General features: G+C 32.8%; 1 protein-coding gene across 6 annotated transcripts in view; it reads right to left on the bottom strand.

Moving 5' to 3' along the window:
- LOC123711934 overlaps positions 1-12,230 on the bottom strand; it is a 97,799-nt gene that overhangs the window by 71,323 nt on the left and 14,246 nt on the right. For 4 of the 6 annotated variants that reach the window (XM_045664805.1, XM_045664804.1, XM_045664806.1 and 1 more), the window contains exon 2: positions 9,664-9,908. In XM_045664805.1, the coding sequence (XP_045520761.1) occupies positions 9,664-9,808 (145 nt within the window). In that variant the 5' untranslated portion in view covers positions 9,809-9,908. Of the gene's footprint in view, positions 1-9,663; positions 9,992-12,230 lie in introns of all 6 variants that reach the window. The other 2 variants (XM_045664803.1, XM_045664809.1) reach the window with 1 other exon arrangement.

The following is a 12,230-nucleotide window of genomic DNA, read 5'->3' as shown; positions in this document are numbered from 1 at the left end:
TGGGTTTAACACTGAGACATTGCAAAAGAGCAGAAAAGACAAGGTTAACGACCCAAGTAGAGGACATTATAAAGAAAATAAGGCAATTGAAATGGCGCCAACGAGACAAGTGGAGTGGAGAAGAGAAATGGACACAAGTTAGCGATATTATAGAAGCCACTACGAGATGGAAAAAGGAAAAGAGAAAGACAGAGAAAGAGATGGGCAGACGACATAAAGATAATAAGAGGCACAATTTGGAAAAGAAGAAAGGTCTAATGGAATCAGCTGGAAACGACCTATGTCACAGGACACGCTGAACACCAAAACTAACGCAACCAAATATCTAATGTATTAAATTATGTTAAGTTATGTATATATAAACAACTGTTTACACATGTAACATATTATACTGGTTGTCAGTATTAAAGGCTTAATAAAAAAAATATTCTAGATAAGTTTTGTTGTGTAAGAAATTGAGTACGTAAAAATGAATAGTTACGCTGAAAACGGCTTACACCTGCCCTGTCCCGCGCACGATCTGAGTACTGAACTCTCTAATCCACCAATACATACAGAAGCTTGGACTATTTTAATAAAGTTCTAGATTAAAATTTCTCTTTTCATCTGTTAATAATTTGTGACCTCGGAATTTTCGTTATGACGAAACCTTATTTATTTTAGATATTATATCACGAATTATAGCTTGTGAAAAGGATTTACTTTTTACTCATAGTTTAGATTTAGTGAAAGGTAATTAATGAGACCTTAACAATCTTTAAAATAGAAGCTTTTGTATATGCTTTACGACTTGGTCCACCTTATAATACTCTTTAACTATAAATCTTTTGACCAATGTACAAGCGTCAAAGAACGCTTGGACGTAAGTCTTAAATAGGTATACAATGTTTTGTTCTGTCACTTAAGAATTTAAAATTTAATTTCAGATATAAACGAATATTTAATTCATTTATATATTTAGGTTCGGAAATATAACATCAGTTATATAACTCGATGTGACTATAGTCTTCGCCTGACCACGTGATGCACATAATGTAAAATTATCCCATTATATAGACAAATTCATACCTTTACATAATATTAGTATACAATACAGCCTTGACATTCATATTCACATAGACTAACTGAACCAACATTTTTCCAAGTGACTTGAGAAATTCATAGCATTTATTAGGAGCTTATTATGTATTACTTTGGAATATGGCCAACAGTCGAAAGAGATAGAAAGCTCGATAAGACGATAATAATCTTGAAGTAAAATATTTTGTATAAAACATTTTTAGTTTGACATTGAAATATATTTTACAAAGCACGAAAAACGCCAGTTCAACTACAATAGTATTTTAACTGTGGCGTATTTTTTTGTAACTAAACATTTTGTATGTTATGAAAATGCGAATATATATATATATATAATGAAGACACGAAAGCGTTTGTCTTTTGACGCATATATCGAAAAATGTATGTTGTACAAGATTAGTAAAACAAATACAAAATAAATGGAAAATCTGAAGATTAAATTATAATTTAAGAGTTATTATTAATTCAAAAACTGAATGCACTTTTGATTGACTTACAATGCATAATCTAAGTGTCTTAGAATAGATTGAAGTAACTGCGAGGCTTTGCCAGTCTGCAATTGTAACAATACTAATTTGTTTTGACTTGGAGCAAACCTCTGTTATAATTTACTATCTATTTCCTGTGGTTTGTTGTTTAATTCGCATTTTTTTTTATAGAATGCGACAAATATTTTAAGAGATACCACCGTCTGTGGACACTTACACTGTAAGTATGTACTTTAAACATTTGTGAGGTCTTCGTTGTGATACTTTCATTCTCCAGGTTAACCACACAGAACTCAGGCCTCAGACTTCTGTATCTGTTTTGTGATCATTTGTGTTTCCTAATAGGCATGTAGTTACTTTCTGTGTCTGACACAAATTGTCGTTTTGAGTCTAAGGCATTCTGGTCTCCCGATGTATTTTTCATCGTTCGAAAAAGTGTTAAATATGCACATCGACAAAAAATCTGTTGGATCCAGAGCTCAATCTATGACCACCTCTGAGAGGTGAGAGTAGTAAACTGAAACCATACCAGCTCTAGATGAAAATCCTCCGAATTTACAGGGCGTGGTCTTTCGGAAATATTAACGGTTTAAACAAAGAGAAACTGAACTGATAAAACAAAAGAAAACTAACAACTCAAATTACAATTTATTAAAGTTTTACATAATATCGAATGTAAAGGAATATTAACAGTTCAAGTTGCAAATTTGTTCCGTTTTGCTTGCAGCAAATTGATAAACACTCTATTATCAATTTAACAAGAGAGTTTTAATAAAAACCATTGAAAATTAACTAGTATTGGGATATTTATTCTATATTAAGACAAAAATTCTATTTACAAGCAATTGAACTTTTCAATGGTAATTATAATGTTTTCTTTCCACAATTTATCATTTCTATTATTATTTTTCTAATAACATTGTATCATTTATAGTTAATATTAATGCCATAAATGTTAATGTAAGCACTGTCGTGTGTCTTGTAATGGATTTGTGTAATAATTAGTATGTACTAGATTTATGTGGTCGTCAAAGACCTAATCAAAAAGGTAGAAAAGGTAATAAAGCTAAATAAAATATTTTCAATACAAATACGCGTTACTTAATAATTTAATTAAGGTATAATTTGGAGACACAAGTTAGGTGATAAGATGCGCAAGTCGTATTTATTTTTCATACGAAAGGGACATTACTAAGGGGTTAATCACACAGAATCTGACTAAGTTCCTCAATATTTCTATCAAACAATTCCGCATTAAAACGTTATTCGTACCCGGATACGGCGCTGACTCCAAAGTCGTTCTACTTTTTAATCACGAAAAGTACACATCCAACCGCTTAATACTTCAGTTACTATGAAAAGTTAATTGTTTTTTAATAAATACCACGAGCGGACTGAACGTGTTAACCTAATTTGTTCCAGTTTACCGGTGGAAATTTCAAGCTGGTTTTTAACTTGCAGTTTTGGGTTTAAAACTCCGCCGTTTTACACGAATTTTGGGTATTTTAGAAGTTTAATTGCTAACGGTTTCGGGTTATTGTAGTGAATGAGATATTGTTGCCTCACGGTTAAAAAAGTTATACATAGTTATATCGAATTTAAATTTAAAGTACTATAAGACTGTTCTAGTCTTCGCAAAATAAATGCGCTTAAACTAAATAAAATCTTGATCGGTTATATGGTTAAAAATAGTATATAATAAAGCACATATAAGCTTAGATTACTTCATTATTTATTAGTTAATTTATATTCGAGTTATGGAGTATTTATTCACTCGTGTAATCTGTAACAACGGTTGGATTTCTAGTTGTTAACAGAATAGCATTATACTTCATTGAATATAAATTTGTTGACGGCGTGGTTTAATTTATATATGTGTGTTTTTTATATATGTTGATGGGGTTTTATTAGGTTTGTGCTTTTTTAACAGGTGTATGGCTTGTTTAATATGTGTATAGGTTTTTTAATAGGTGTATGGTTTTTTAATAGGTGTATGGTTTTTTTAAATAGGTGTATGTTTTTTTAAATAGGTGTATAGTTTGTTTAATAGTATATATGTGTCTGGTTTGTTAAAGAGGGATATGGCTTGGGAACCCCGAAAATCGACTGTCAGTGTCAAGCACAAATGGCTGATTTACTTGCCTATAAACAAATAAAAATTATCATATAAACGGATGCAATCTGAGGACAAGATAAGGATTGTAGCGCTGCTGGAATTTTATTTATATCTATTATACCTACTACGATACCCGTGGTTTTGCAGTTAGGTTCTATACAAACAAACAAATATTTATTTGAGCAGACTGATTAGCCAAAAACTTTAGATGTAACTGTCAAAACATATAAAATACTGCGATAAGGGCGGTAAGATAAATAAACGTTAGATATCTTAAGTAACCATTATGTCCCCTTGAAATTTCACCCTCCAAGGTGCTACTGACAACTGTAATTGATAAACAGCGTCATTAATCACTGACTCCTAAATTGATACATGTTTTGTATACTTTTTGGTATAGCAAAAACTTTCTTCAAAACCATTAAATAGAGGGTTGAATTAACCAACAAGCTACAAAGTATATCGTTATAAGAATTCAAAGCAACCTAGCCTAGGGATAGACCATAAAAGGAAGCTGCCATAGCTCACGGGCTAGCGTTAGCGGGTGTGTAGCCGGTCTTTAAGAGAGGACTGTGTCTTTATTTTTAGAGGTCGTAGCTTCCAGAAAAAATCTCCACTGGAAGAAGCTCGCTTCACAAGAGAAGATGCAAAGAGAAGCGGACTGCAGAGGACTCCCAAACATCGAGGTGATGCTGATGAAACCTAGAATTATATCGGTTACGTCACTAAAAATATTAAAGTTATTAATAAAATGTAAAGTTTTTATTAAAACATAAATCTTTATACTAGTATATTTCATTATACAAAACAAGATAATGAAAGAATGTTAACAAAAGCATCTTATAAAAGATTTTCTTAGATGTTCAAGTATTTCTAGTCACACAAAGCTTTCATAATCGACTGATTGACTCCATTTAGAAACCTTATATACGTAATCCTAATGCAGACAGGGATACTAAAACAAAATCATATTACTTTTTAACTGACTCTCAGAAATTGACCTCTGTATTTTAGGAATTTGATATTTGAGTATGATCTGTAATTGTTCTTTCATTTGTACACAAGTTCCTCGAAATTTCCAACACAGACTGTTGATTCAGAAAAATCTATTTAGTGATTTCTTCGTTATAGGGATCTACGCATTTCTAGATACCTCTAGAAATACGTACTAGGTATTTGAGAACAGGTATTTTAATGAATTAATACACATGTGAATAAAAAAAAATCTATGGCGCTACAAACTTTTAGGTCTAGGCCTCAGATTTCTGTATCTGTTTCATGATCGTTTGTGAATTGAATAGGCAAGTAGGTGATCAGCCTTCTGTGCCCGACGCACACCGTTGAATTTTTGGGTCTAAGACAATCCGGTTTCCTCGCGATGTTTTCCTTCACCGTTCGAGTTAATGGTATATGCGCACATAGACAGAAAATCCATTAATGCACAGCCGGGGATCGAACCTACGACCTCAAGGATGAGGTGAGGGAAGAGTCGCATGCTGAAGCCACTAGGCCAACACTGCTCATGTAAATAGACATGATTTAATTAATCGGGGACACATTGATATATGTATATCAATATTCATACCTCTCCAAGGTCGTGAATTCTAGATAAGCACCCAGTCCTGCATCTAAGTGCTACGTACCAATGTGACATGCAATAACATTTCTGAAAATGTATATAGGTCAAACTGTTGAATATAAAGTCTGTTAAATTAATTTCCGAGCAGTGCCGTAAAAAGACAGGACAGTAACTCTTTTATAAAACAAAAACTAAAAATAAATGTATACTTACTAAAATACTTTTAGTAACTTCATAATTCAGTCAAAAGCTTAAAAATGATATAATACGTCATTGTCCTATGCTATAAAATAAATTACAACACAATAGAGCAAACTTCTATTAGGGCACAGCCAGGTTTCCAACTCACGACCTCAGCTTTGAAAATCGCTATATAATAATAGTTTTATTTACACAGGGGGATAGACTAATTTAATTAGAGATCTCCACATTTAGTTTATTTTATAACATAAATACGGATGATACATCAATTAATTAACCCCCTGAGATCAGTCGCTACCTGAACATTAGCTAAGCTTTTAAAATATTAGTGCAGGCTTCTGATGTTATACAAAATTATTATGCAAACTTTAGGTTCTTGTTTTAGTAGTTAAAGATTCCGTATGGGTCAAAGACTGCGTCTGTGTCATTTCTTTATATGAAAGTATATTACAAGTTATAAGTACCTGTTATTAGAGCAAATAAAAAATCGGTTTTGTTTTAGGTTTTTCTGGCTCATGAATTATGCTTTAAACTTGAGTTTATGTAAGATATTATTGTACATTAAATTAAGCCTTCTTAAGACTCGACCAGAGGTTAATAATATTTAAACGTTTTCAGAAATACAGATTGGTGTCAGATTGGAAGAGTGATCAGAATCACTCTAATATAGGTAAACCTTGTTGAACATGGCATACGTTACACCCTTCTAATGCCAGCAATCTTGAGTACTATTGCTTCTATTGTTAGCTTGGCAAGTAAAGCAAGCGATGGAGACACACTGAGTGATGTCCCTCCCTAACGACTCCATGACAAACGCTTTGTCATTCCCCCCTCCCAGGTTAAGGCCTATTACAGATTTTAATTTAGAGTTGATTACTTTAGGTAAAAAATTAACTTACTGTTAGAAGAAAATGAGGTTTATTAGAATTAATGTAAATCTGTAAATTAAATGTACAGGATTACTTATTACATTTACTTTAAGATTTTTTGAAATCCTTAATAATATTGCGTAATGTTTTCATTGTTATAGCCAACGGTGTTATGACTAACAAACAGTTTTCAGTTCTGACTCTATGGACATTCAAAGTCAAGATGTTTAAATTGAAAGAAAAGATCATAATCAAAGATAGAACTAGATTTTAATTAAATTTAATTAGGCGTTAGTTCTTATTTCATTTTGATGATCATATTATCTTAACTCAAGTGAAGCACGGAATCGTATTTAAAAAAAAAATCGAACTTTCCTATTCTTTTATAGAACACAAAGACCTTTTATATATTTTTTTATAGAAGTACAAAATGACTCAGGGCAATGACAGAGGGCTCGCGAGTTTGTTGTCGGCCTTTTAAGAATGGGTAAGCATTTTCTTGAAGACCCTAAGTCGAATTGGTTCAGCAAATACTTTAGTAGCAGCTGGTTCTACAGCGAGGTGGGGCGCGTCAAAAACTGGACATCAAGCTGATACGGATGGAATTTCGGATTCTACATCGATGTCCGATGATGAAACTCAGCTGCAGGTATTAATCCAAACAACTCCTCTGAATATAGTATTGTCTTTTGTTAGCTTTTACACATTAAGAAAAACACTTTTTGAACGGATTAAAGCTGTGTATTATTATTTAAAAAAAAAATTAAAATTATGTAAATTATTATAAGTTTTAATAATAATACATAGCTTTAATCCGTTCAAAAAGTGTTTGTCTTAACTCCTCTGAATACTCTTCTTGGTAAATGCCGTAGATGATGCAGAGCGATATCTTTAGTAAAATATGCATTAAAAGTATAATTATAAATAATTATTTCATTATACTCATGTACAATAATATCTAATCTTACGTGTACTCACCGCAACGAAGCTTTTGTAACTGACAAAAGAAATCGATTTTCGAAAAATAAAAAAGCCACAAGTGTTGGATAACTTAGTTTTCCCCAATGCAATTAGCGTCTTCAATCGTGGCAAAGTAATTTTTTCTTCTTTGAATTTTAATTGAACCCAGTCAGCAACCTAGTTACAATTTATTAGGAGCAGCGGAGCGAGGCAGCTTGTTCAGATCTATAGCGTTTCAATTGAAGTCTTTGAGCGCAACAAAGCAACGGGCCAACAAGTAATACGTATTGCACTAGAGGCATATACTACGTAACAAGAACCTTTTGAACTTTTAAAGCTTAATATGTAACAGTATTTTGTATTGAGCCTAGTCCCATTGGAGTGACTCCAATGACATCTCTATTTCGTTACTACTACATATATTGAATGAACAGCTGATAGATAGGTCAGGTTATTGGTTCGTGACCTCTGAGGGGTCAATTACCACGAGTTCGGAGGACGTTTTCACATGTTTTCTACAAAATTGAAGTAACATTTCATAGTAACTGAAAAGAATACAGATTTATTTATCTTCTCAATTATTAATGCATTACAGTTTAGTAGTAGTAGTCTTGTGGATTACATCTAATCCAGATACCAAATTTTGCAGCATCTTTCAAAGTGCGTATTGTCAACTTGGAAGGAATATCAATCATAACGCATAATTTAACGTTATCGATGATTTACGGAGTCGTTCACAAAGGTCGGAATTTGCAATTTCTTCAGATGCTAAGAGCACATTTAGCATATTTTCTATATTATCCAATATGATGCAAAAACGTTTGGTACTTCTAAGTTCTGGAGTTCTAAGCTTATACGTATATTAACAAGATAGCAACTTTTATTTGCTGAATTATATGTGTCTTAATTACTTTGTACTGTGGTGTTTTTTAATACCAGTGGCGCTACAGCCTTCTAGCCCTGGGCCTTAGATTTATGTGTCTATATAGGCAAGAAGATGATTAGGCTTCTGTTTATGACATACGCCGTCTTTGCTTCTAAGGTATGCCGGGGTCTACACGACGCTTTCTTTTACTAGAAAGTGTTTTGGTTTTGGAGTTTTAGACATCATGATTTGGTAGGAAGTCTTCAAAAACCTTAAAGGTTATTTTAGGTTTCCTTAAACAGCACTACTTAAGACTTCATAAAATCTAGACGTCTGGGAAGTTATAAAAGCTACGAAGTTGCCACAAACGTGTATTTCCGGAGAAACTGGTAAAGTAAAATGAAATAAGTCAGATTTCACGTTTTTATAAAACAAAATAAAATTTACGTGTGCTACAACAGATTATTCTTAATGATTTTAATGGATTTTACAAATACATAAGTACATATATTATTAAATACCCCACTTCGGGAACTTATAAAGCGTGCTTTTTTTAAATATCGTTGTATTAAATCACAGTAGAAAAAGTTAAATAAATTAATTATGAAATTTCATGAATGTCATAACGACATACAATTTTAGGGTAATTGAAATTGATAGTTAACACGAATGAAGCGCAGAATTTTTTGGGCAGCTATATAGATCTATTCAGCTATGATAAAGGTGAAATACATTAATTGCTGTCAGGGGCGTAGGCGAGACAAAAGACTGTTTTTTGTGACTGTCTAGCCCTCCGTTACGGTTGGCAACGAAACATAATAACGTAGAAAGAGAAAATATTTAAACAAAATATAACGTGCTCTGCTGTTAAAATAAAAACTCCTTAATGCAGGCCTTATTTGTGTGTTCTGTGCTTGATGTATAAAAACGGTAAGTTAATGCATTGTTGGAGAGTTTATTGCCAGTTCTTCTCTTTCGTTCTACACCCTTGATTTGTGAACTGGCAGTAAATGTAAAATTGGAAGCACTTATTATGTATTTCTTTCTTGCCGTTCATAAGTGTACATTGTGTTACCTATATGAATAAATTATTTTGACTTTGACTTTGATAAAACCTTTAATTTTAAATAAAAGAAGGGAGCCAAATATACTCAAAATTATACGATAAAGTTACATACTAGAAATGGCTGCCTAAATTCAGAATTTTACACAGACTAGGTGCTTATACAGTAGCTATTGGTGACGTCATTTGACTTCTATGTCTAATAAAATGGAATTACCTAGTTAACAAAAAATTATGACAATAAAAAGAGAGAAACTCGAAACTATTATGTTCACATAGGTTCTTTATTCACGGTTTACATGGGCAACGGTTTTCAATGAATTATAAGTGATCATAAGTGGCCTGATCCATTGTGTCTCAATTGTGAATGCACATATCATATAAAATGTAAAAAATACGTGACAAATTTTATACTCATAGGAAAATTAGAATATTAACTCACCATCTTGTTTTACGGTGTTCCCCAGTGGCCCACAGCTGGCCAGCCAGCCTAAGAAGATCCATCTCAGCATGAGCCCGGAACTGTCTCCACGGCGCAGTTCAGGCTGGTTATGAAAGTGCCTTGTAGTCGGCCTCTGCCGTGCCATATTCCATACAATCTCATTGGCCAGAAAAGTGAACTATACACTTCATTTTTAAACTTTAAAAATAGTTTTTTTTCACTTTAATATCATGTTAACTGTTCACCTAATAAGAATAATAATTTAGTTCTTGATGGTAAATAAGTAGAGTGTCCTTTTAATATAGCTATTTAACTTTTTTTAAAGTTTCTTTTGTTTTTTTCGTAGAACCCCAGAAACAATAAGAGACACCGTCATCAATTCTATTCGTAATGTTTTTATGACCAAGACCTTAAGTAATAACATCCGGAAATCAGATCCGTATGATTTTCAACATTCAGTGTAGTTTATTTATGTATAAAATACAATAATTTTGTAAAAATCAGCGCAATGTTACAATAATTTTAACAATAGATAGCGTGGAACTACTAGAAACATAGAGTTATGTAAATAATGTAATCATTTAATATTGTACGTATATAACGCGTTTTTATGCCTCCAAGATTTATTTAATGCACTACACGCGTCAACGAAACAATAATTCAGTGGTGCTACAACCTTTTCGGACTGGGCCTCAAATTTCTGTATATGTTTCATGATCGTTCGTCAATCTAATGGATTAGTGGGTCATCAGCCTCATATGCCGGACACACGCCGTCGACTTTTTGAGTCTAAAGGAGGCCGGTTTCCTTACGATGTTTTCCTTCACCGTTCGAGCGAATGTTAAATGTGCACATAGAAATAAGTCCATCGGTGCACAGCCGGGGATCGAACCGGGGATCGATCGGGTAGACGGTCACACGCGGAAGCCACTAGGCCAACACTGCTGTAGTTTTATGTTTATCATTTAAAAACCGCACATATTACTTTCCTATTCCACTAACAGCAATGATTCTCCAATAGAAATCATGTTTCTATTTGGAAGCTAAAACTTGCCGTTGACAAATATTTGTGATCTCCACGGAGGGGACCTTACTTAAGTTTCAAATAATGTTACTAGACAAATAGACAAAAGCCATCGCGAACAACCATTATGAAGCACTCGATCATATGCCTTTCGGGACAATGACGTACTGAACACCATAATTCATGCATCTACTTTCCTAAAACAATTTGGAATCATACGAAACTCAACCGTACGTTATTGTAATAACGATTATGAGAAATGCGGGAAACGTTTCAGTGCTTTCGCTCAAGTCACGCGATCTGCTTATTGGTAGAATAAAAATAACATTATTAGGCAGGGAATTTCGAGTTATGAACACGAATTTAGGAGCGTATTACGGCCACAGGTTATATAACTAATAAGGTATTTACAGGTATGATGTATACTGGCTTTATCGACGCTTGCGTTGTAGGACTTTTTTTATATATTGCAATTCGTTGTTTACAAACATCAAAAGAACAAACATTCTCGTTATTTAAAAACCTAGTTTTACGTTTTTGAATAGTCATCATTTTATCAAGACAGGCGTTATTATAAACAATATATATATAATATATAAATAGCAGTAAACTAGTTTTTAGTCTACGAAAGTACTAGTCCAAAAAACTGTAGATAAATCTAACTAAAATTTGTTTAATATGAAGCGCTATTACATTTAATTTTAATTAAATAATTATTTAGATATTTTAGCTATTACAGACGTTGTTACGTAACAGATTTAATTCGAGATTGTGATTAGAGGTTATTGAAATGTCATATTAACGTTATTGTGACTTAAATCGGTTAAAAGTTTTATTTAAATCAAAGTAAAACAGCGCAAACAATTATGAAAATAAAAATGTTAATGTTAATTTCTATTGATATATTGGTTAACTAAATATTTATAATATGAATGCCGATTTTAAATTGAAAATGGTAAACATTTATGAAGGGTGTATTGAAATGTTGAAGATATTATCATACATAACAATAATCTTTTATAGGGTAATTGGCTGTGAAATTACGCTTGGAAGCTTTTAAATGTATAAACCTAGTCAAGGGATTAAAAAGCTCTACTGTTGTTAAAAGGTTCCGCATTCTTTAAAATCTCATTCAAATGATGTTTTAAAATTTAACACGACAAAGCGTTATTTTAATTGATAGTGTTGAATAGTTATTTATATAGCATTTTTTCATTTAGATAAGCAGTTTTTAGATTTTAGCTTGGTTTCGGTATATCTATAAAAATGATTTTCAGAGCTGTGTTTGCGTAGTGGCTTCAACGTGCGACTCTCATCCCTGGAGTCGTAGGTTCGTTCCCCGGCTGTGCATCACTATTGATGCACTTCTGTCTATCTGCGCATTCAACACTCGCTCGTAGAAAAACCTCGTCACGAAACCTTTAAGACCCTTAGACACAAAAAGTTGACGGTGCCGGACCACAGAAGGTTGATCATCAACTTTTTTAATGCACATGATCACAAAACAGACACAGAAAGCTGAGGCACAGACCTAAAAGATTGT

The sequence above is a fragment of the Pieris brassicae genome, chromosome 7, assembly GCF_905147105.1.
Source record: "Pieris brassicae chromosome 7, ilPieBrab1.1, whole genome shotgun sequence".
Taxonomy (NCBI): Eukaryota; Metazoa; Arthropoda; class Insecta; order Lepidoptera; family Pieridae; genus Pieris; species Pieris brassicae.
The sequence above is the reverse complement of the archived record's forward strand: the minus strand, read 5'-3'. Positions and strand labels throughout refer to the sequence as shown.